General features: G+C 51.1%; 2 protein-coding genes across 2 annotated transcripts in view; one reads left to right on the top strand and one right to left on the bottom strand.

Annotated features, from left to right (window-relative positions):
* LOC306811325 (S-adenosyl-L-methionine-dependent tRNA 4-demethylwyosine synthase TYW1-like) overlaps positions 1 to 25,564 on the top strand; it is a 396,352-nt gene that overhangs the window by 277,685 nt on the left and 93,103 nt on the right. The gene's annotated exons all lie outside the window — the stretch shown is intronic.
* The window catches only part of GALNT17 (polypeptide N-acetylgalactosaminyltransferase 17), a 203,297-nt gene continuing 188,700 nt past the window's right edge, over positions 10,968 to 25,564 (bottom strand). The window contains exons 8-11 of the mRNA XM_079324921.1: positions 22,631 to 22,768; positions 20,655 to 20,750; positions 14,138 to 14,305; positions 10,968 to 13,575 (exon numbers count right to left, since the gene is read on the bottom strand). Of these exons, the coding sequence (XP_079181047.1) occupies positions 13,447 to 13,575; positions 14,138 to 14,305; positions 20,655 to 20,750; positions 22,631 to 22,768 (531 nt within the window). The 3' untranslated portion in view covers positions 10,968 to 13,446. The remainder of the gene's footprint in view (positions 13,576 to 14,137; positions 14,306 to 20,654; positions 20,751 to 22,630; positions 22,769 to 25,564) is intronic.

The raw sequence follows: 25,564 nt of genomic DNA, 5'->3' as shown, positions 1-25,564 counted from the left end.
AAAAAGAGGGAAAGGGACTTTTTACATGGGCAGATACTGTCAGGACAGAGGGGAACAGATTTAAACTAAAAAAGGAGAGATTTAAATTAGATGCTGGGAAGGAATTGTTGCCAGTGGGGCAGGGAAGGCCCTGGGCACAACCTCCACCCCTGTGCCCCTCTGCAGCTGGGTGAACAGAAAGCATTTTTACATCTTTAGGGAAGGATGGGCTCAGCCTGCCTGGGTAAAGCTTCACCCAAAGCCTCAGAGGGACTGCTCTGGGGGGAGCCTTTCACAGCCTCAGTCAAAAGCCACTTTTGGCCCCATTTGGGATTTGCCAGCCCCACAGGGATGTCCTGGGCTTTGCCATCCCTGTGACAGCCCTGCAAACCTGCCAGGCTGTTTGGTTTTCAGACACAAGGTGGCACTGGGGGAGCAGCTTTCCCTTCCCTTTCCCTTCCCTTTCCCTTCCCTTCCCTTTCCCTTCCCTTTCCCTTCCCTTTCCCTTCCCTGTGCCTCATCCCTGGCCAGCACAGCCCAGCCTGGGCAGGCCCCCAGTGCCCCCAATCCTTAAATCCCAAATCCCAGCCCACAGATCACCCTCCATGCAGGAAATGGCTCCTGTGAGTCCTGAGGGCTTCAAATCCTGCTCTGGAGAGTGTCACCACACAGAGAGAGATGTGAATCCAGCCAGACACATGCTGCCAGTGCCACCCTGGGTACCAAACCTGTCACTGCCAGTGCCAGTGTGAGCACCAAACCTGTCACTGCCAGTGCCACTGTGACTACCAGACCTGTTACTGCCAGTGCCACCCCAGCCCCAAACCCACCACACTGACAGCTTTCCTGATTTCCCTGCTCTCCTGAGCTCTCTCAGGGCACTAGGCAAGGGGCACTGGTTTATTTCCTACCTGGCAGCACCTCAGTGTTTCCCTCCAAGGGAGATGGGATGCTCTGAGCACTGTCCTGGCACACGGGGGAAAGTCCCCCCTGGCTGGCACCAGAGTCCCTGGCCAAGGGGCACCAGCACCTGCCTGGGACCACCTGGGAGGGGAAACAGCTCTGGGGCACACAGGACAATGGGCAGGGATGGGGACAGCCAGGAGCCTCTCTCAGAGGGGACAGGGAGTGGCTTTGTGGTGACAACAGTGCCCTGTGGCACCCCCAGGTGAGAGTCTGGAAGAGGTGAGGCTGTCACGGGAATATGAAGCACAGCAGGTATTTAGAGATCCCTGTGGCTCCAGGTGAAAACCCCAAATGCAGCAGGGAACAAAGCACCCACCCTCCTCCCTGGCCCTCAGGGGCTCCAGGCTGGGAAGGGGCAGAGCTGAACACACTGCACACAGGCATCTCCCTGGAGCAGAAGCAGCTCTGCCCTGCTCAGGACATTCCCCAAAACCCTTCCCAGCCCCTGTCCCTCCCCTCAGGTGCTGCAGCTCCCTCACTCCCAGCCCAGGAGCACCCGCCCAGCTCAGGGCATGCAGGGGCTGTGCTGATGAGCACCCGGAGCTGAGGCAGGCAGGAAGCTGGGGAACAACAGCCATGAACCATTTTAAACACTGCAGAGAGGAGCAGGAGCCTCCCAGGCAGTTTTCCAGCCCAGTGGCTCCGACAAGCTCTTGGTGTGTTTACACACAAATAACAATAATTAAACCAAACCAAACAGAACCATGGGTGCTCCCACCACATCCCAGCTACGAAAATAAAACCCTCTGGAAAACAATCACACCTTTTCCGTGCTGTTCAGAGTCTCACACGAGTGCGGGCAGTGAGTGAGACATTCCAGGATGCAGTTACACAGGTTAAGATCCCATTTATCCAAAGAACAGGCTCCCCGGGGAATGGGCACAGCCAGAGCTCCAGGAGCTGCCAGGGATGCCCAGGGAGGGATTGTTGGGGTGTCTGTGCAGGGCTGGGTGATCCCTGGGGTCCCTTCCAGGACATTCTGTGGCTCCAGAAAAACTTAATCCCTCTTGCACAGGATGGGAGCAGGAGGAGTTTTGGCTCCAGAGCCCTGAGTATGGCTGAGGCCCCTCAAATAACAGGGGCAGCATTTTTTAGCATTTTATGTGTCCCAGTGCAGTTCCACCGCAAAAATCACAGGAAAACAGGCGAGTGGATTACTTCCCATAATTTCCCACACAAACTTGTGGGGTGTGGGTAATCCCTCCTTAAAGCATGAAAAGCAGTTGGTTGATCACAAGGTTTTAAAGTTTAGGGGCTCAGGTAATAACTATGTTTTACCTCCTGCCTCTTCCCAGGGAGATTTGGAGCACTGTGGGCCCCTCATTCCATAGGCCATCCAATATTAAGGAACATTTTGAGAGCAATGTTGCATTTGTGTTTACTAACAAGCTGTAGATCTGCTGGTAGATAAAGTTACCACCTAGAGATAAAAGAAACAGTGGGATGGATTCCACTGATTGGTGAATGGGAAAAGAGGTTTGCCTTCACTAACAAACTGTAGGTTTGCTGGTAAATGAAATTGGATATTGGAAGATGAAAGAAGCAACAGGGGGGGAACTATGAGTTCTGTAAGAATTAAAAATTACAAGGGAGGGTTATACATTAGGGGGAACCTCAGGTATCAGGTGTTCTGGGAAGTCTGTGCCTCTCAAATACCTCAGTCAAGGGGGAAAGAAAGAGGGGAATGCAGCCGGGAAATTAGGATAGAAAGGGAGGCTGTGTCCTCCAAAAATTGGAGAGATCTCAGGGGAATGTCCCATGGCCTCTCCCTTTATTAGAATAAAGCATACAGGACTCCTCTGTCTCCTTTTTGGACATAAACCTCTGCTGTTTGTGGATTAATTTTCCTTACAATTTTAAGCAGCATTTTCCCCTCCAATTTCCCACCTCCAATTCCTCCTGCAACTCAAATTGTTCTGTAATTCTTGCCATGCTGAGAAGTGAATCCCCCTTCTCTGCCTTGCACCCTGGAAAAGGGAATTGGTGCTGATGGGATCAGCCAGCTCCACATCCAGACCTCTGCACGCTCCTCATGCTCTGCTTTTGGAAAGTGCATCTCAGGAAAATGATGTTTTGCCTGGGCTGCTGTTGCCAGCCCAGCAGCCAGGAGATAGCAGCTGATTAATCTGCGATCTCAGAGCTGTTAGATATCCATCAAAGGCCTGAGGAGAGGCACTGCCGCTATTGAAACAGTTTAACCACTGATGGCATGGTAATTATCTCCCTATCAACTGCAACAAAGCAGCTCGGCAGGAGCCGCTCCACTTAAACACAGGAGGTCAGGGGAATTATCCGAGCAGGGAAGTGAATGCAGAGCGTGACCCCGCTCCGTGGATGGCCCATAATTAATGGCATTTATGATTTATAGCGGGCCCAGCTCTTGTCAGGCCACTGGGTCACACTCTCAGCAGCTGGATGTGCCCTGCTGCCTGTTCCCAGAGAGGGTTTGGGATGGGTGAAGCCTCTGCACCAAACGTGGGGGGGTCCTGGCTCCAGGGGTCCTGGGTTTATGTCACACATATTGGGATGAAATTCCTCCCTGTGAGGGTGAGGTGCTGGAATGGATTTCCCAGAGCAGCTGTGGCTGCCCCTGGATCCCTGGCAGTGCCCAAGACCAGGCTGGACAGGGCTGGAGCAGCTGGGACAGTGGGAGATGTCCCTGCCCTGGCAGGATGAGTTTTAAGGCTGCTTAAAGCCTTTAAGGCTGCTTAATCCCAAACCATTCTGGGTTTCTGGGATTCCATGATGACCAGAGGGTTCTGCTGGTTTGGGAGTGGAAAACATGGAACTGTGGCTTGATCTATTCTGGATCAGAAGAAACACATCACAGGAAATAAGAACAGAAGGGGAAAAAAATCCATCCAGACTCCCTGTCAGGGCTGGGGAAGGGAGAAATGCTCAGGTTTACCATTTCAGCAGGAAAATTCAGCCTGGACACTGTCCTGGCTTAGGGCAAATTTGGGAGGAAACCTCTGAATGGGATCCCTCTAGCAAACAGACCCAAGCATTCCCTCCCCCATCTCTGCAGGAAAAGATTTCCTTGGAAAGAAGTGGAAAAACCCTGTTTATTTAACAGGCAAAGCATTGCCTAGCACAAAAAGGAACAATACTAAACAACAAAACCTCTCACTGCTCCGAAGAGATGACAAATTCAGCAGAGTCCCCTCCATGGGTCAGGTTGTTCTCAGGTTGTTCTCAGTCCCCCCATGCTGGGAAATGTCACAGCCCAGGTGAGCCACAGGTGCGTGCTCCCGCTGCTCCTCTGGGTTTTCTGTCCAGAACAGGTTCAAACAGTTCCAAGAAAAAGAAAAAACCCACAGTCCAGGGAGCATCTCTGCCTCAGCCAGTGGAAACTAACCAAGAGCAGAGGAGAGCTCTGTCTGCAGACAGCACAGTCTGTGAGAAGGATGTAGGGGAGCAAGGGCAGCCTCTGATAACAACTCTGCACCTCTGCTCTCCCCTTCACTGCTGAACCAGTGTTAGAGCTGCAGAACTCAGCATCCAACACCAACAGAATAGACAGCTGGGGGCACAGGCATCATAAAGTCACCCCAGGACAGGCATACGAACCCCATCTCTGCCAGGGAGGACAGAGGTGCCTGAAGAAGCAGTTCAGGACCAGATGGGATGAAAATCCCCTAGAAAGGAACAGTGTTTGGCCACTCTGGGGACAGAGCAGCTGCCCAGCACCTCCCAGCTCAGCCCCACTGGTGGCTGTGGCAGGGCTGACCCTTCTCAGTTCCCTGTGCTGGGTCAGGCACCTTCCTCTGGCCAAAGCCAGACCCATCCCACAGGGAGCAGCCCAGGGATGAGCCCAGGGCTCATTTCACCAAATCTGGCCCTGATGCCTTCATTTCCCTTTCTTGATTTCCCTTTCCTGCCCCACATCTCCTGTTTTTTCCCCCAGAAGTCCCATCACCCCAGGGCACCCAGGCAGGCATTTCTTCTGCTCTCATTCAGTTCAACAAGGATAGCAGAAAGACCAATAGAGGATTTTGATTGGGTAGGGGTTTTTTTGTGGTTTTTTGTTGTTGTTGTTTGGGGGTTTTTTTGGTTTTTTTTCCCTTCTTAGAAAAATGTACAAAGCCAGACTCCTGAGATCCACTTTGTCCCATCTCATCCCTTTCCCTACTGGATCTCCATGGGTGATCCAGACCCTCACAGGCTCATCCCACCACCTCAGACACACCTGTCCCCAAACACCACGGATTTCTGATGCTTGAAACCAGGACCCACCCATTGCCTGCTCCTACCCATGGCAGGGAGCTCTTGGAATCTGGAAAATCCATGACTTTGGCCATGGCATCCCCACCTTCCAGCCTGTGCCAAGGCACTGGGCCAGGATAGGCACCAGCTGCTGTCACAAGTTGTGCTGAATTCTCCTTTTTGGCAATAAAATGAGAGAAAAAACCACTTGGATTTGGATTTTAGGCACTTGGATTAAAATGTAAGGTTGGTTTCCCACCCAAAATGAGAACTCTGGAGGAAAGCAGGAGGTGAGGAATCCAAACACAAAGACTAAAACCAGGAGAGAGTACAAGAAAAAGGGGGAAACAAAGCAAGAAGAAATGAAGAAGAGAGATGAAACAGGAAAGAATAAGAGAGAGTGAAAAAAAAATTCCAAGTAGAAATAAGCAATCAAAAGGAATAACAAAGGAAAAGGAGCAAACAAAGGAAAACAGACAGAGAACAAAGGAGCAAGAGAGGACAGGGATGGAGCAAACTCCTGCAGAGAACAAAGAGGGGGTGTGAGGCAACCCAAGACACAAAACTGAGATGAGACAGCACTGAAGACAAAGGGAAAGTGGAGCAAAAATAGCACCAGTCAGTCATGAAGGGAGTGAAGGTCCCTGGATCTGACCGTGGGCAAGGGGCAAAGCTGAGCACGGGCAGAGTCCAGGGCATGACAGCTCTGCTGCTGCCTCTGCACAGCCAGCACAGCCTGGCTGGGAGGGCACAGGCACAGGGAACAGGGACAGCAGGGCCCGGTGGGAGCTGGAGCTGCCCCCTCCCCTGCCCTGCTGGAGAAGAGACAGCCCTGCAACAAGGGACCCCGAGGGGAGCGGCCAAAGGAGCCCCCAGCTGCTGCAGGATGGCACAAGGAGCCCTGATTCCCATGGTGATCCCTGATTCCCATGGTGATCCCTGATTCCATAGTGATCCCTGATTCCTACAGTGATCCCTGATTCCATAGTGATCCCTGATTCCCATGGTGATCCCTGATTCCATAGTGATCCCTGATTACCACAGTGATCCCTGATTCCCACGGTGATCCCTGATTCCAAGGGATTCCTGCTTCCCACAGTGATCCCTGCTTCCCACAGTGATCCCTGCTTCCCACAGTGATCCCTGATTCCCACAGTGATCCCTACTTCCCACAGTGATCCCTGCTTCCATGGTGATCCCTAATTCCACAGTGATCCCTGATTCCCACAGTGATCCCTGCTTCCCACAGTGATCCCTGATTCCTACAATGATCCCTACTTCCCACAGTGATCCCTACTTCCCACAGTGATCCCTGATTCCCACAGTGATCCCTGCTTCCCACAGTGATCCCTGATTCCCACAGTGATCCCTGCTTCCCACAGTGATCCCTGATTCCTACAGTGATCCCTACTTCCCACAGTGATCCCTACTTCCCACAGTGATCCCTACTTCCCACAGTGATCCCTGATTCCCACAGTGATCCCTGATTCCCACAGTGATCCCTGATTCCTACAGTGATCCCCGATTCCCACAATGATCCCTTCTTCTCATAGTGATCCCTGCTTCCCATAATGATCCATCCCTCCCTCCCAGCCTGAGCTGTTCTGTCCTTTCCCTCCTCTCTGTGGGGTCCCAGTTTGAAATTGGGGTCCCAGTGTCAGTTTGGGGTCCCAGTGTAAGTTTGGGGTGCCAGTATGTGTTTGGTCCCAGTGTGAGTTTGGGGTCCCAGTGTGAGTGAGTTTGGGGTCCCAGTCTTTGTTTGGGGTCCCAGTCTGTGTTTGGGGTCCCAGTGTGAGTTTGGGGTCCAGCTGGGTCAAAGGCAGCTGTGCCAGGGCCAAGGCCAGCCCTGGAGTTGCTGCCACCTCTGGGGTAACACCTCCCAGGAAGGGCAAAAATCGCTGTACAGCTGCAGTGGGAGAGAGGAGGGAAGGACAGGGGTGGGAACCAGCCCAGCAGCCATAAGTGCAGGAGCTTCCCCAAGATTCCATGGAGCAGCTGGAGATGCAGATGGGAGCAGAGACCCCTGGAGAGCCCCTCTGGAGCAGGGGAGATGCCCCAGGGGAAGCTACTCACCTCTAGAGCTCTCTCAGGAGCTGTGGCCCATGGGGGATCCATGCTGGAGCAGCTCCTGAAGGCCCTGATCCCCTCAGAGGGACCCCAGGGTGGCACAGGGGAAGATGTGAGCAGGGATCCACAGGCAAAGTGTGATGGACCAGCCCCATCCATCCCATCCACCTGCACTGCCTGGGAATGGCTGAGTGAAGGTGACCTGGCCAACAGGGTTATTGGGGTTTCAGTTTGCTCTCACCACCCACTCCATTTGTAACTGTAATTAATCAGATTATTGTTCCCCAAACCAGTATCCTGCCCATGATGATGCTTGGGGGGTGCCCTCTCCCACTCCAGAACTTTTCCAGGTGATTTTCTCCCCTGCCATGCTCTGGGGGGTGGCTGGGAGCAGCCAGGGCTGTGCCTACCACAGCTCTCCCAGCTTGTGTGAGCCCAGGGTGTACCCCTGGTCTCCTTGGGGGTCTCAAAACCCCCCTGGTGAGGGTCTCAAAGACCCCTGAGTGAGACCGTGGTGTCTCAGGTGCTGAATTCTAACCCCTGGGGGAAATTACAAATCCAGAGGGAATGGAAACAGGTCACCAAAATTAGTAAAGTATAAATTAGACTTTTAGAATGTAGATACATAGGTTTTTTGGATGTTTATGATAAGGGACACGTGGCCAAGATGGAGAATTTGGGGGGTGGACACCTTTTCCTCCTCCCTGTCATCCATACTGGGTGACACGTTGGCACTCTTGGATTGGATGGGGTCAGGGCTGGACCATTTAATAAAATTGTACTGTATTGGGAACATTTTATAACATGTAATATGTAGTACAGACTATATAAAATAAGCCCTGCCTTCACCAGGCAGATTCCACCATGGATGCCAGGCTGAGCAGACCGCTGCTGGCCAAGTAAAAGGTCCCTGAGATAAGAAACAATAAACAATCTTTGGAACAAGAGAAAACCATCTCCTGCAATCTCCCTTCGGCTGCTTCAGAGAGAATCAGTGTTTGAACCACTTCATGTCCCTCTAAGGTGATCTCGGGGCAAAGGAGAAACCTTAGACCAGGACATCTGGCGTCCCTGGGTGGGCAGTGACATCTGGCGTCCCTGGGTGGGCAGTGACACCAGCTCAGCATCTCCACAGCCTCGGGAGCTCCTGTAGTGCCCAGCATCCCTGGCTCCATCCTGCACCCAGAGCTGCATTCCTCACCCAGTTTGCCAAGGATGAGGCTTCAAGCACTTTTTCCATGGTGGGGAGGAAACAACCCAACTCCTCCTGGGAGCTTGGGATCCCTGTGGTGGCTCTTCTATATCTCAAAATTCCACCTGCTGCCACTGGTTGGTGTGGGTGCAGTTGTGCAGCTCAGCCGAGCCCCTTGTGCCCCTCTGGATCATTTTCCCCTAGGCTTGGATTTCCAAGACCACAATCAGAAATTAATTCCTGCCCAGGTTCTTGCTCATAACAATAAAATCCGGGATTATAACAGCCAGGAAAGACATTTGGAGAGCCCTTACCTCTCATGCCTCTGAGCCACCAGAAGGGACTAAAATAAGAATTCCTCCTGTGGAAAGCTCCCAGGATTATCCCATCTCTCTCCCTGTTCTTTGCCTTCTGTTGGACGAACAACTCTTGGCACAGAGGATCAGGGTGGCTGCTACAGATAGCAAATCCTGAATGGCTTCAAAAGGAATATTTGATACTGCAGGAGCCCCTGGAGCCACTTTCATTAATTTGCGGATTTTTTTAAATTATTATTTTATTTTATTATTTACAAGAACAATGATTCAGTAATCTCATGGCCCAAATGCTCAGAATCAGCCACCCCACAAGATCTTGGCCTTGCAGTAAAATGAGCTCAGCCCCATACATTTCTCAGCTGGAAAGGGTTTATCTGTCCCTAAAGTGGCCCAAAGTCTTTCTGATGTTTAAAGGATCATTTCAGTTTGGCAGTGCCAGGGGAGAGGCTCAATCCTTCAACCCAGTGTCCTTGGAAATCCAGCTGAGATTCCTGATGGCCCCAGATGTTTCTACAGTCCAAGCCAAGCAAGGATGGCTCCCCATCTGTGCAGAGGAGCTGCAGAGCTCCCAGTGCCTCCTTCCAGCCTGGAGTGCTCAGCTCTCTGGCCATCAGTTGTGGATCAGTGCCCAAACTGCTCCGTGCCCAAGCAGAGTCCATGGGGTCAATTTTCAGCTTTGAAATGAGGTTTAGCAACATTTGAGGGCTTAGAGAGAACCTTCAGGAAGTTCTGCTCTCTGCCCTGGCAGCACAAAGCTCCTGCAGAGGAGTCCCTCTTGCCTGCAGAGGGTCAATGGTTCTGAGTCCTGCTGGACGTCAGTCACCAGTGGTGTCCCCAGGGTCAGTTCTGGGGCCAGTGGTGTTTAAATGTCATCATCAATGACACATGAAGGGATCAAGGGCACCCTCAGCAGGTGACACCAAGCTGATAGTGCAGTGATACCCCTGGGGCACAGGGCCAGGGAGAGGGACCTGGGACAGCTCCAGAGGTGACTCTTAGGAATCTCAGGAGGTTTAACAAGGCCAAGTTCAAGGTGGGGCAGCCCCCAGATCAATCCAGGCTGGGATGAGCAGCCCTGGGGTTGCTGTGGGTGACACTGGACACGGCCCAGCCCAGGATCCCCAGCCCAGGGCAGGGATTGGGATTCTGCCTCTGTACTCAGGTGAAACCCACCTGCCCCAGCCCTGGCCCAGCACAGGCAGGAGCTGGAGCTGCTGGAGGAGCCCAGAGGAGGCTCCAGGATGAGCAGAGGATGGAGCAGCTCTGCTGGGAGAGCTGGGGGTGTTCAGCTGGAGAGGAGAAGCTTTGGGGTGACCCCAGTGTGACCTTGCAGGGCCTGAAGGGGCTGCAGGAGAGCTGGAAGAGACCGGGACAAGGAATGGAGGGACAGGACACAGGGAATGGCTCCCCACTGCCAGAGGGCAGGGATGGGTGGGATTTTGGGGAGGAATTGTTCCTGTGAGGGTAGGCAGCCCTGGCTTCAGCTGTGGCTTCCCCTGGATCCCTGGCAGTGCCCAAGGCCAGGCTGGACAGGGCTGGGAGCAGCTGGGACAGTGGAAAGGCACTGGATGGGGTTAAGGTCCCTCCAACCCAAGCCATTCTGGGATTCTATGATTCCATCTGCTCTGAAGCAGATTGAGCAGTTTTTCAACATGGATCTTGCCCCTGAGGATGTAAAATGCTCCCAAGGGCTCAGGTTTCCATCCTGTGCCATCCTGTAAGAGCCCTGTGGCTCCAAAGCCCAGCAGGGCTGAATGTGCCCCTGCCCAGGGACACTCACCTGGTGCCCTTACCTGTGCCCAGCTCAGGAGGAGCTGTTGCTCCCATGGTGCCCCCACAGAGACCCTTCCCTCCCCCCAGCAAAGCACCAACCTGGTGTTCAGGAGAACATGGATGGAAGGAATGGGTTCAAGGAGTGCCCCGAGCTCCAGGGGACATTCAGGAACATTTAGGGACATCCAGCCTGGCTCAGGAATGCAAATGATGCTTCATTGCCCACATGACATCTCTTTCCAGCGTGGAACTGCTATCCTGGTGAATGGCAGCAGCAGGAGTGGATGGAATGGGAGTTAATCTGTGCCCACCATCTCTCTTGATCTCTCCTTCATTTCCATTGCTTTTAAAAATGGAAGTTTCATTAAAACAGCAGCACTTTTCTATTAAATGAGTAACAGAGAGGAATGACTGCCTCTGTATCTCGGCAGCAGAGAATCTTTTGAAAATCACTCAAGAGGCAAGGCTCAAATCAGATATTTAATAAGACTAACTTGGAGATCACTTCTTAAAGCAATTAACAGATGATTAGAGAGATAAGCGAGATGCAACAACGAGACCCAGATCTCAGACAGATTTATCTGGGTGGGGGTGCAGCCCTGGGGTCACCCTGCAGTCACAAATGGTGTCAGGACAGAAGAGCAGAGGAAATTCCCACTGCTCAGCCTGACCTTGCTCCTGACTCTTTCCCATCGTCAGAAGCTGGAGCAGGAGAAGGGACCAGCAGCTCTGGGCTCTGCCCCAGCTGGGGTCCTGGAGCCCAGGGCTCATCCCCACCTTCCCTGTGCTCAGGCAGGGGCTGCTTTTCCTTCTGGAGCAGGAAGGAAATGCCTGAACGTTCCAAAGGATCCCAGAGCCTGCAGCAGCAGGATCCTTGTGCCCTGGGTGCCCTGTGCCACCTGCACGGGGACTGCAGTGGCACCAGGGACACATGGCCACCCCAGGGGGACCAGGGACAGGCAGGAACTGGGGCAGAGGCAGGGGCTGGGCCAGAGCCAGGCCCTCCTGCCAGGGTCCAGCGCAGCCAGGATGGGATGTGGGAGCAGCACTGGGGGCTGGGGCACCTCACCCCACCACTGTGACATGTGACAAAAGTCACCCTGGGCACTTCCAGGGCTCAGGCTGGGCTGAATTACAGCACAGACAACATCCATGGGCTGGCTGGCTGCTTCTCCTGACCCACACAGGCTCTCCCCTCCAGTATTTGCTCAGTTTAAGGGCATTTCACCAGCTGGAGCAGAGCTGTGGGGTCTCAAAGCCTTCAAAGTTTCCTGGAGTCACCAGGAAATTGCTTCTCTTAGAAGGCAGCAACAAAGGCAAGGGGAGCTGGCTCATGCATCCACAGACTTGTGGTCATATCAGGTTTGGGAGTGCTCAAATTTATTACACAAGAGATGATGCAACAGCGAAAAAGAGAGCAAAATTCTACATTGACTCTCTACTCTGCAAGTCAGGACAACTAAGAGGTTTTACTTCATTAAGGAAGGCAAGGGAAAAATCAGAGACAGCCCCAGTGGTTGAGGGAGCCTTGTAAAGCCTAAATGAATAATCAGTCCTAGGTGATGCTCGTTGCTGTAGAAGGAACAATGAAATAGATCTGCTTCTGTTCAATAAATTACTAAAACATCAGTTATAAACCTGCTGCATGGCATTGGAAATTCAGCTCGTTCAACATCCAGGGAGCTTCATCCTGATGCAAATGGAAGACAGGCATGAGTGCTCTGCAGCAAAGGACTCTGTGCACATCCCAGCTTGGGAAACATATTTACACATACATCTCATATATTAATCTATTTTAGTGTACCCTAGCCAGAGGGCAGCCACAAAGAGGATTATTCTGGGAGAAGGACAGGAGATGGGCTGGTTTCTCCTCCCTGCTGAGCAGAGCCTGTGTCCATCCACATGCAGCAATTCTGCAGGGTCGTGTTTCCCTTTTCCAGGCAGACATATGTCAGGACCCCAAGCAGAGGTCTCCCAGGTGGATTTGGTAGCCAAGATTTGGTAGCCAGGATTACTGTGAGCCGAAAAGAAATCAGCTAAGTTCCCTCCACCAGAGTAAAAAGCCTGAAGTGACTTCAGGGCCTAGAATCTCAGCCAAGCTGCCATTTGTTGGTGTCTTGGCCTCCCTCCGTGTCTCCTCTACAGCTCAGGAAGAGCTGCAGTGACTCTGGGGGGACCTTGGCCAGGCTGACCAGGCAGGACAGGGGGCTCAAGCCTCAGAGAACATTCCTGCTGTCACAGGCAGACACCCCAGGTCACTCACAAGGGAACCCCTTTGGGCTCTCCATGGAGTGGGGTGCTGGTTTGGCCAGCAGTGTGTGGATGATGGAGAGGGGGGCCAGAGGAGGTCAGGGGGTTTAGTCCACTGCATTTTTTTTGGGTAACTTCTGTGATTAAGTGTTGGAAAGATACCTGGGATCTGCTGGGGTCTTTTGCTTCTCCAGAACTCAGGGAAGGGGATGCAGGGGCAGGAAAGGAAAAAGGGAACAAGGACCCAGCAAAACACCACATCCTTCAAACTCAGCTCCTTTGGGGCTTGGAAACCTTTTCCTCTCCCAAGCTGCTCAGTTTCCACATTTGCCAGGCAGGTCTGTCCAGGGTCGTGGTGCAAACCTCCCCAGCCCTTTGGGAGAGCTTGGAGTTGTGTGGGAAAGCAGAAATTCCCTGTCAGTAAATGCTCCCAGACTGCCCCAGCAGGGAAGGTGGCACCTCTTGGAGTGCTGGCCAGAGGGAACAGCAGTTCTGAGCCAGCTCCACACAGCTGCCATCAGCTGGGGGAGACTCACAAATGGTAAAAATAAAGCCACAAATGCCCATCTCCCCCAGGTCCAGTCCTAGGAACACGAATAAAGCTCTGGTTGATATTCCATCCTTTCCAAAGCAGTCCAGGTAGATCAATCCTCATCGGCCATGGCTCAAGTCAGACTCCCCTGACTCTTTCAGCCTCTACTTGATGAAGTTTTTAATTGTCCACCTCTGGCCTGTGCAGCTGCGGAGGATCAGGTCGATGCCAGCCATGCCCCTGTTCTCCACCTCCAGGCACCGGCCCGTGCCCTTGTTCAGGATGGCTCCGTTCTGCAGGCAGGAGATGGGACAGGATGGAAAAATCAAAATATTAATTGCCTGTGAAGGAAACCAGGCCCAGGAGGGCAGCCTGGGACACTGCTGAAAGGGGCACTCAGCTGGGTGGGAATGCAATTCAAACAATAAAATAATTCCCCAAATAAATGGAATGAGCATCCATTGTCACTGACAGCACTAAAGGGAAACCTGTAACCTTTCAATCCCACAGCTGCTGGGAAGTGGGACACTTCTGTAAAAGCTGTATTATTTACACTCTGCTTTGGGACAAAAGTGGGTGAATGAATTTCACTCTTCATCCACAAGAAACAAAGGAATCTGGAAGTCATTGGCAGACCAGACATACCCAGATCCACCTTTCTGCTACCAGAGAGGAAAACTTTGATTAGGAATTGTCCTGAAACTCTGCCCTGATCCCTCTAAACCTCCTCCCTCTGCCCCAGGACCTGGAATCTGCTGTCCCATGGCACCCTCTCCCTTGCCCCACCCCCTGCCATGGGCTGTGTCCCAGCCAGGTTTGGGGAGCAGAGGAGCCCCGGGGCAGCCCCAGACAGACCTGGATGAAGTTCCAGCGCTTGTGGAGGCTGCTCTTGACCTTGTCACAGTCCAGCAGCTGCGGGAAGCGGCTCTTGCCCGTGTCCACCAGGCAGCGCGTGTCGGGCAGCAGCGTGGTGGTGCCCAGGGCCCCCAGGTGCAGGAAGCCCTCCTTGGTGTATCGGGCCAGCTGGGGACAGGGGACAGCAGGGACACTCAGCACCCCAGAGCACGGGCACTGAGCGACACGACAACACAGAGCCCCTGGGATCATTCTGTGGGGATGCACAGGAAAAGCAGAGCTGGAAGGGATAAATCCCAACTTTCTCCAGCCTTTTATCTCTGTTTGGGTTCTTGTGTTTTTTTGGGTTTTTTTTGTTTTTTTGGTTTTTTTTTTCAGATGCATGCGAGGAACCAAGACACAATGTCATGGGTTGCAATGCAGGATGTGCACAAAAGTTTGTATTCTATCACCATCTCTTGAAAATAGGTGGGGCATTGATTCTTATCTCTTTGGGAGATATCCTCTGCTAATGGGCCAGCTGTTAAAAACCAGGTGGGACAGTGTTCTTTATCTTTCCCACAGCCCATCCTCCCTCCAGGAGATATCTCCTGTTAATAGGCCAACTGTTCAAAACCAGATGGGGCAATGTTCTTAATCTTTTCTACAACCCATCCTTCCCCCAGGAGATATCTCCTGTTCATGGCCACTGAGTCCCAGTGCATGACTGATAAAATTCCACCATCCCACTGGGAGATGCTCCACCCAGGGGGAGGAGCCAAGCCTTTCCTACGCAGATAAAAACTGACATTTGGAACACCAAAGCTGTCCTTACCCACTGGTTTCCAGAGGACAAGAGCCACCAGACATTTCCACCGGATCACTACTTCAACAAGACCACTTCACCTGGACTGCTACCACCACCCTGACTAGTTGTATTCCGACTGTGTCAGTGGTTTTCTTTTGTACTATTGCATGTATTTTATTTTTTTTTCATATTAAATTGTATTTCTGACTTTGAGTCTCTCACTCATTTTGCTTTCAAACCAGTACACGCAGGAAAGGGTAGGGAGAATTCCAAGCCTTAAATCCCTTCTGGAGCAGACTCCTGCAGCCCCCGGGAAGGCTGTGGGATGGGGCTATGAATGATGTTCCCTGGATTCCAGTGCAGCCTGGCTGGTCCTGCTGGCCCAGCTCCTGGTGCTGGATGAGCAGCCTTGGCTGGGCTCTGGGTACCTGGCACAGCCTCAGGGCTCAGACCAGGCAGCAGGAGGGCCAGAACTGGGATGGGAGCCTGGATCTGCCCCACAGCTCAGCCCTCAGGAAAGGCTCAGGATTGCAACTACCCCCTGCCATTCCCATGGGATCCAGCTGCTCAGAGCTCCCAGGGGATGCAGGATGGAGCAGCAGGCAGGGATGATGCCCTTGGGGACACTGGACTACAAATGGATTCCTCCATTTCAAGGAATGCCACCAAAATATTTCTCTCAACACATTTAAATTCTGGAGTGAGGAGAAAGGAATGCCAGTGTCCTGTCTTTTATAGGGAAAGGGAAAGATCTCCACAGCTGCTTATTTAAATTATGAATCAGGCCATTATCCAGCAGACAAATAAGGAGGATTCAGCACATTAATTAACTGTGCATATCTGTGACCCAGATGCCAGGGAAGAGGCAGTAAATCCCACTGGGTGTTTGGGTTATCTGGGCCGTAATAATTAAACTGTGGAAATCATGTTAAAACAGTGTAACAGAGTTGGAGAGCAGCTCATAACCCCAGGTCCAGTCAAGGTACCTTGGGATGGGCCTGGCTCTGCTCCCAGGCACTGCTGCAGTGAAAATGGGCATCAAAGCAGGCCCTGAGCTCCTCACGATCCCCTGATGTTCAAGGGCCAGGTGTTCCCCTCATGGAACAGTCTGGAAGGGACATGAAAGTCCATCCCACCCCTGCCATGGCAGGGACACCTTTCCCTTTCCCAGCCCCAATGTCCAGCCTGGCCTTGGACACTGCCAGGGATCCAGGGGCAGCCACAGCTGCTCTGGGAGCAAAGCTGCCCCAGCTCATCCTCCCTGGGCAGGACGTGCCCTTCTGTCCCCAAAGCCCTTTGCAAGACAGAAACACATAATTAGAGAATCCCAGAATATCCTGAGCTGGAAGGGACCCCCAGGGATCCCCAGCCCTGCACAGACACCCCAACAATGAATCCCTGACAGTGCCCAAGGCCAGGCTGGACAGGGCTGGGAGCAGCTGGGACAGTGGGAGGTGTCCCTGCCATGGCAGGAGTGGCACTGGATGGACTCTAAGGTCCCTCCAATCCAGACCATTCTGTGATTCTCTGATAACACTTCTAGTCTTGCAGGAAGGAAAAGTTGCATAAAGGCAAAGCCAAGACAGAGACAGACAAACTCTGGCTGTGACAGAGGCAGAAATGACCCAGAAGTTCCAAATGGGCAGTGCCAGTGCCCTGCCATCCCCTGCTCCCCCTGGGAAGGAGCGTGCCAGACTCTCCCCTTGCAGATGGCTTTTGGCAGCCTGGCCCAGTCAGCTGGCCCAGTGCCCACGGGGCACCAGGATCTCTGCTCTGACATGTTATTGCCTAATGTGCTGGGAAAAGTAACTGGAGCACAAATGCAATCCTTGCCTGGGAAGGGAGCAGGGCAGGGCTGTGGGGACCAGCTGGAAAACCAACAGGGATGTGAGGCAGGAAATGCACCTGGCAGAGGTGAAATCTGTGCTGAAACACAGGGGAAAGGCAGCCCCAGCACAGGGCCTGAGCCACAGCATGGCCTCAGCAGCTGCAACTGCAGTCCCCAAGCCAAACCTGAGCAGGATTATCCCAAAAAATCCCATCTAACTCCTGAGTGCAAGTCCCACCATGTTCCAACAACATTAATGGGATTTGCTTCTTTTGGCAAGTCTGTAGAGGATCACAGGATGGTTTGGGAGGGAAAGGGGCTTTAATAATCTTCTCTTTCCACCCCCTTCCACTGTCCCAGCTGCTCCCAGCCCTGTCCAGCCTGGCCTTGGGCACTGCCAGGGATCCAGGGGCAGCCACAGCTGCTCTGGGCACCCTGTGCCAGCCCTGTCCACCCTCACAGGAACAATTCCTGCCCAATATCCCACCCATCCCTGCCCTCTGGCAGTGGGAGCCATTCCCTGTGTCCTGTCCCTCCATCCTTGTCCCCAGTCCCTCTCCAGCTCTCCTGGAGCCCCTTTAGGCCCTGGAAGGGGTTCTGAACTCTCCTTGGAGCCTTCTCCTCTCCAGGTGAGCACCCCCAGCTCTCCCAGCCTCTCCTCACAGGAGAGGTTAATTCCAAGCTTTAATTCCTCTTTTGTTGTTTTGCTCCTCTCCATAGTGAGACAGGGGTCCCAACCCAGCCTGGGACAGGACAAGAAACAAGGGAAGGACCAAGACAAAGAATCAAAGAAAAATAGTTTAAAACTTTTCCCAAGCCAAGTATTTCAAAGTGGTTCAAACTGATGAGGTCTTTAACCCCTTCATCAGTTTGGGTGGCCCAAAGCCACATCCCCAGCCAGAGGCACTGACTGACACCACCTGGAACATCCTCCCATAAAACCTCATCCAGGAAACTGCACCTGGCCATGTCCCACCTTCAGCTGCCCCTGGGAGGAATCACAGGATCACTGGGGCTGGAAAATCCCTCCAAGGCCATCCAGCCCAAGCTGTGCCTGATCCCCACCTTGTCCCCAGCCCAGAGCACTGAGTGCCAGGTTCAGCCTTTCCTTGGACACCTCCAGGGATGGGGACTCCACTTCCAAGGCCTGACCACCTTCCCAAGGGGAAATTCCTGCTGCTGTCCACTCTGAGCCTCCCCTGGCCAGCCTGAGGCTGTTCCCTCTCCTCCTGTCCCTATTCCCTGGAGCAGAGCCCGACCCCCCCGGCTGTGCCCTCCTGGCAGGGAGTTGTGCAGAGCCACAAGGTCCCTCCTGAGCCTCCTTTTCTCCAGGCTCAGCCCCTTTCCAGCTCCCTCAGCTCCTCTTGGGGCTGGGGCTGATCCCTTCTCCAAAGCTGCCCCTCCAACCCATCTCCTGTGACTGAGATTTCTGGCTGGCTGCATCTCAGGGATGGCAGAAAGTTAATTAGACATCCCAGCACCTGGGAAATAAAAGCCTTGATGACCTTCATTGACTCTATTGGAAAATAATTTCGGGTTGTTTAGCTTCCCTTCTGCTCTGAGTAGACCATCAATTAGCAGCCATCAGTAAAATGCTCAGGATTTGCCTTTTACCACAATTTAATCTGATTAAAGGGTGCTGTGTTGTCACCCCTGCTCCTACCATGTCCCCCACGAGCTCAGTATTGATGGCTTTGTCCTCAACTTCTGCTGCTTAAATGGGCAAAACATATTTTATCCTATAATTAAATGAAATGCTCTGCTGGGTGAACATTATCTTAAGTTTTATAGCATTATAGTGCTTTCTATCACCTTAATATATCACCATAGCTGTGTCACTGCAATGAGCTATTGCTGCATTATTAGTGTAATACATCATTACAGCAAGGTGCTTCCATGAGGGATTGCCTCAAAGATGAAGCCATCAAGCAGGGAAAAAAAAAAAAAAATCCATCAGCAGCCTCAATATAATTACAGGATAAAAAGATGATGATGGAATCTCCTAATGATTTGACCTGGAAGTGAATGGAAGCAGGGAGAACAGAAAGCTGAAGGAAAAATAAGAGAAAAATCTCCCAAAATTTTACTCAGTGAGGGAAGAGTGAGTAAAGGCAAAATCTGCATTCAGAGCCAGCACCCTGAACTGCATCCAGGCTGAGCTTAAATCCATGGGCAGTCACAGAAGGGAGCAGAAAGTGGGGATGGGCACAAACTGGGTGGCACAAATCCCTCCTGGCAGAGCCAATCCCAGCTGGACTGGGACCCACAGGCACAGGGATGGGGTGGGGCTGGATCTGGGATTGGGGGTCTCCCAGGAAAATCCCACCAGCCCTGGTGTGGCAGGAGACAGGAGCCAGAGCCCTGCTGTCCTCAGGATGTGACAGTGTCCTCCCTCAGTCCTGCCCAGGCTGGCAGTGAAGTCATTTCTTTATTTTGAAACAAGGAATGTCTCAGAATGTCTGGGATGGGCCCCAGGATCAAGGAGAGAAAAGGGATTTTTAGACACCACATGTGCTCTGGGATGTGAGAGGCTCAAAAGGAGCTCAACAACTCCTTGTGGGGTTTCATATACATATAAATAAAAATAAAATATATATATACACAAACCAGAGCTTCTTCTATTACTTCTAATTCCATTCCCACCCATAAATTACAACCGGCAGCTCATTAATTAAACAGTTGTAGGGAAAGTCCAATTTCCTTCATGGTGCCACAAAGGCCATTTCAAAGCATCTGCACTCACTGATAGCTGCTCAAAACCAGCATTTTCCAGGAGTTTCACTAATTGGATGCATCATGAAACAAAGGAACTGCCAAAAAACTGGCTCTCAGCTGAAGAGGGAAGGGACAATGTGGAGAGGGAATACCAGGAAGGATGAAATGGGCAAGCTCCAGGCAGCCAGCAAAATCTGATTTCAGAACTTCAGGCAGGGAAAGAAAACATTGTTAAATTTAATCTCAATAACACTGAGGGAAAAATAAATAACCTGTTCTCAGCCATTCATCCCAAAGCCCAGGGTCAGCAGCCAATGTCAGCCCAATCCAGTTTCTCACACAATAATGCACTTAGAGGGTCACATCTCCAGCCACAGAGTGCAAAAGGCACTTGGTGCCATTTTAGAGAAAAATGGGGTGTTTGAGCAAGGGCAGGTGCTGCTTAGCAGGGATTCCATCAGCCCCAGAGACTGATCTTTAACCCAAAGTGGGATTTTCTCCACCCCACAGCTGGTTCCCAGCTCCTCAGGATCCCAGCTCAGGCTCAGATGAACTCTGGGATCACTTAGTCCAGGGTGACTCTGGAGTGAGAACAGGATTTTTGTGCTTTCCTTCAACTATACATTTTTTTTAGCTTAAAATGAACCTCCTTGAGCCTGCTGGGCCCCAGATGTTCCAAAACTTTTGGAGAGGCAAATGAGTGCTGGAAAACAAATTCCAGCCAAGCTGAAATGGCTCATTACTACAGCACTAATTGTGTTCTTTATCCCACTTTATTTTGCTGGGTGGAAGAGAAGTAATCCCACAGTTGGTTGGGCTGGAAGAGACCTTAAAGATAATTTTATTCCAACCTATTCCAGGTGCTCCAACTCCCATCCAGCCTGGCTTGGATTGTGTCCATGCTTTTTGTTATTTAGCTTTGTCTTGAAATTTTAATTTTAAGTTACAAATTTCAGGGTTTTTTTGTTTTGTTTCAAATTGCAAAAATTTCAACTTTTCAACATTTCCAATTGACAAAGATTTCCAATTTCTTTCTTGCAGCTCTGGCAGGATTATGGGAATTCAGAGGAGGAGCAGCTGGGGAAACTCCCAGTTGAGTTTTTAGCACTGGAGAGCAAAGGCAGAGCCAAGCTGACAGCCCCAGGCTGTCCCCTGGGGTGGCACCTGCTGTGGCAGTGCCAGCTCACCTGTGGGCCCCAGCCATGGCACGGGTACAGGATTGCTGTGTGGTTCTCCTGAGGACCCTGGTCCAGACACACGTCCTTGGCCTTGTTGTTCCTCAGCTGGGAGGGGAAAAGGGCAGAGTTACAGCAGAAAAAATGGCAGAGTTATGGCAGAAAAAATGGCAGAGTTATGGCAGAAAAAGGGGCAGAGTTATGGCACAAAAGTGGTGGAATTATGGCAGAAAAAGGGGCAGAGTTATGGCAGAAAAACTGGCAGAGTTGTGGCAGAAAAAGGGGCAGAGTTAAGGGACAAAAATGGCAGAATTATGGCAGAAAAAATGGCAGGGTTATGGCACAAAAGTGGTGGAATTATGGCAGAAAAAGGGGCAGAGTTATGGCACAAAAGGGGTGGAATTATGGTAGAAAAAAGGCAGAGTTATGGCAGAAAAATACCAGATTTAAGGCACAAAAAGGGGTAGAGTTAAGGCATAAAAGGGCAGAGTTACAGCAGAAAAAGGGCAGAGTTATGGCAGAAAAAATGGCAGAATTATGGCACAAAAGGGGTGGAATTGTGGCAGAGAAACGGCAGAGTTATGGCACAAAAGGGGCAGAATTAATGTCCAAGGAGGGTAGCATTATAGCACACAAAGGGCAGAGTTAAGGCACAAAAGGGGTGGAATTATGGTAGAAAAAAGGCAGAGTAATGGCAGAAAAATAGCAGAGTTAAGGCACAAAAATAGTAGAGTTATGGCACAAAGGTGGTGGGATTATGGCAGAAAAAGTGCAGAGTTATGGCACAAAAGGGGCAGAGTTAAGGGACAAAAATGGCAGAGTTATGGCAGAAAAAGGGCAGAGTTATGGGTGGAATTATGGTAGAAAAAAGGCAGAGTTATGGCAGAAAAACAGCAGAGTTGTGGCACAAAAAGGGGCAGAGTTAAGGCATAAAAGGGACAGAATTATGGCCCTCTCTTATCAGAGACAAGCACAAAACTGATGCTCAGTTTCCTCTCTACCCTCTCTACCTCTCATTGTAACACCAGGAATAATCAGGCAAAGAAAAATTACAGAGCACTAAACCCTTTTTAAAATGCAGGGTTAATGATGACTGTTTTTGTATAATAATCCCCATTCTGAGGAGCAGTGGCCCTGGACACAGCTGGCTGTGTTTGGTCATGGGTGCTGGGGACAAACCCAAGTTTAGGCTGCCAGAAACTTGAAATTAATGCAGAACCCTTCAGAGTTCAGCGAAATCTCAAAGTACTCACCAAGGCTGGGAAAAAAAGCCCAAATCAAACAAGGATCACCTTGGAATCCTCACATCCTTGTTCCAGCAGGGCTTTTTCCAACCCAAACCATTCTGAAATTTCATTTTCTATGAAAATAGAATTTTTTGGGAAGGATTTGGCTTGAAGGCCTTAAGTAACTTTGATGACAAATCTTTCCTAAAATGAATAACCCATCTGGGGTGCCCAGGCTCCAAGGAGCCTACTCCAAGTGCCACTACTCCATCAATTCCACTGCAGCAGAGTATTTGTTATTACTTCCCATAAATGACTCTTTCTATATTCCCAGAATGGTTTCAAAGCCAGCAGAGATTGAATTAAGTCCCCTTATTTTATCTTGTCCTTAAGCTGTTGTGACAAGGCACTGAATCCTCCTGAGACCTTGTCAGGAATTAGGCTGAGTTTAAGTCACAGGGTTTTAGAAGATGCCTGTGTATTAAAAATATAAATACAGCTGCTTAATCCATGGAGTCAATGGGAAATATGGATAGCTTCAGTCAATTCACTAAATGATGTATTAACATCTTTTACTTTATATGGTCCTCAAGATCAGCAACAAATCCCCAAACTGGTTTTTAGAAGAAACTGGGAGCAGATTTATACAGATTTAGATAATTACACAGAAAAAGTTAGTTATGATTCAGACTCCTCTCCTTTGGGGCTGTTTCTCATCAGGGACTGTAAATATTAGCAGGCTGAATTAAGGGACTAAATTACCTCTCCATAAGCAATGGTGTTGTTGTATCTCCTCATTTCTGGATAAACATGGTCCAGGTACCACTGGAAATTTTTGCACTTCAGGCTCTTCCTCAAGGCTTTCCTCTCAGAAACATCCCCAATGTCAATCCCTGGATTCTGAAAAACAACAGCAGCACAACACTGAATGGTCACACTCCCAAAAGTGGTAAAATAAAAATTTTTCACTGAGCTTTGAGATCCTGTCCAAACTGCCTGGGAACTGCCTGGGGTTGGGTAATTCCAGGAATTCTGGGATGTGTGTCCAGGGCTGAAATGATCAGAAGGAAGATGTGGGTTCTGAGCCTTGCAAAGAGAGGGACACCAACTTCTCTGCTGGGTTTTGAGGGGCCCCTTCATGGGCTGATGCTGGACAGGCTTTGGTCCTTGGGGATAATTTACAGAAGAGGAGCCAAAGGGAGAAGAAAAGGTCTGGAGGAAAGGTGGGAAGTGCAGTGAAACAGTGGAGGGAGTCTTCTCTCAATTCCCCTGGGTTTGGATCCATCTGACAAAGACTGATCTGTGTTTTTAAGGAAGGTCTTTTTAAAAGATTTCTCCTCCTGTTTGGGTTCTGAGGCACAGGACTTCCAGGAGAGTCTAGCAGCAAGTGGGTATCAGGATTTAAAAGATGGAAATGCAAACCCTGGCTGGGCACTGAGCACCAAACCTTTCCCTGACCCCACTGAGACACAACCAGAGGAAGGGAGGGGTAAAAGGTGTAAAATAAATGGGAAAAGAATGAAGGGAAGAGAGAAAGGTTTAAGATTCAAATATAGCAGAGGTAGACAGCTGAGAATAAAGGATAAAAATTGCACTAGAAGAAAAGTTGAGGCTGAACCTTAGCAAAGCTCTTGGCAATTTGAGCAATTCCAGGGCAGAGCCCCACTGCAGACAAAGCTGGGGAATGACCCTGCAGGGGCTGGGAGCAGGGCTGGGGAGCTGCCCCCCTTCATTCCACCATGGAATCTGGGGAGTTAAAGCAGCAGGGAGGCCACAGCAGGCACACAGCAGCTCCTTTTTCTGCCTGTGCTTGGGCTTCCACTCTGAGCTCCTGCTCTTGTCTTTCCCAGCAATCATTACACACAACTGGGAAAGCAATTTTCCATTACAACGCTTGTAATGATCTCCTAATGAATTATTCACTCTGCTTGAGAAGAGACACCAGTGTGCCCCTGGTAGCTGAGAGGTAAAAATGAAGATGGTTCAGTGGAGACAGGCAGGACAGGCTGAGATCTGAGTGGGTGAGGTGGGGCTCAGAGCAGTCAGGCAGCACCTGGGCAGGGCAGGGCAGGGCAGGGCAGGGCATCACAAAATAATCCAGTGCATTTCCGTAAAACCTGCCCCATCCAACAAGGCTTCCCTCGAATTAAATCTTGACTTGATTGGGAAAAGGCCTGTTTAAAAAACTCAAATGGATTTTGGGGAACCCAGAGCTATTGGGAAGACCTGTATAAAAATCTCAAGTTGATTTTGGGTCCCCCAGGCCTGTTCCCACCCCAAGTGCTGATCCCAGCTGCCTTTTCCAAGCTCGACAGGAGGGATTTTAATCCTTTCTGCAATGCTCCAAAGCTGTTCCTGAGCAGGAGGATGGTGCCTCACCTCTAAAAAGGAATCAGCCCAAAGATCAGGACTTCTGATCCTTGCCCATGAGCATTTGGATCTTGAAGCCTCTTTAAGATCCCAAATTCCCTCTACAGCCCCTGAGTGATGCCTGTGACAGCCAGAGCCCTGCTGCAGCTCTCTGGGAAAGCAGCTTTTCTTTCCATCTCTATTCCTTTATTTCCTGGTATTTTTGTACCAGCTGGCCCTGGATCCCCCCACCCCCAGGACCACAAACCTGCAGCTCCTGGCCCTTCCCAGGCTGTTCCCTAACTCAGCACTAAGCTGTGACTGCTGTGGCTCTAAATGCCAGCAGCTCTCTCCAGATGTAACCTTACCTCAGAAAGCTGCAGCAACACCTCAGATTTTTGTGTTTTTCCTGTTTTTCCAGAAGCCTGGAGCAGACATCAGGTGGGGATGCTCCCTCAGCAGCACCAGGACTCAGCAGCTCTTTGAGCCTTGGCCAAGCAGGAATATTGTGTGTTCATTTTTAGGACTGAGGAGTGGTTGGAAATAACTGCACCCAGGGGGCTGGACACTTGTGGCACCAGTCTGACCTCACAGTGAAACTGGGCAGCCCCCAGTGTCCTTCACCTGCCCATCCCAGACCCAGGAGCATCAGTGTCTCCTTGGCACAGAGGCAGGAATGGGGTGTGGATCCTGCCAGGGCTGCTCCAGGCAGTGTTTGGAGCCAGGAACCAGGAGATGCTCTTGGCTTCCAAGATCAGACACAGCCTGCAGGGAGGGCAGAGCCCAGCAGCAGCCATGGACCTGCAGAAATCCCTCCTGGAGCCTGGGGAGCTTTGCCAGAAGTGCAGGAGTGATGGCTGTGCAGGATGTGTCCCTGCTCATGCTCACCTGGACCTGCTGGTGGCACCTCCTGGTTTCCCAAAGATTCACCAAGCTGTGACGCCAAAATTAATGCTTCAGATCCAGGAAAACCTGACCATTTCTGGGTAGAGATCAAAGGAACCACCAAAGCTCTTTAAGGAGAAGGTTTAAGTGGAAGGGGATCCCTTCTGTGAGCCACCAACCTCCAATCCTTTACCTTTAAACTTTCCAGCAGTGGGGAAAAAAACCAGCCCCAAGCCCTGGGCCATACATCCCTGTGGAGGGATCAGTGTCCATGGGCTGGGAACCTGAGCTGGGCTGAGTGTGGCACAGGGACAAACCTGAGGCACTGATGGTGCTGACTGAATGTCCTTGGATGCTGCTGAGAACCAGGGGAAAAGCAGCCTTGAAGTCCTGAGTTTACAAGGTTGAGGAATTAGAACAATGATTATGCACCTGCATGGTGTGTCAGAGGTGTGTGATGTT

Source organism: Erithacus rubecula, assembly GCF_903797595.1.
Source record: "Erithacus rubecula genome assembly, chromosome: 22".
Taxonomy (NCBI): Eukaryota; Metazoa; Chordata; class Aves; order Passeriformes; family Muscicapidae; genus Erithacus; species Erithacus rubecula.
The sequence above is the reverse complement of the archived record's forward strand: the minus strand, read 5'-3'. Positions and strand labels throughout refer to the sequence as shown.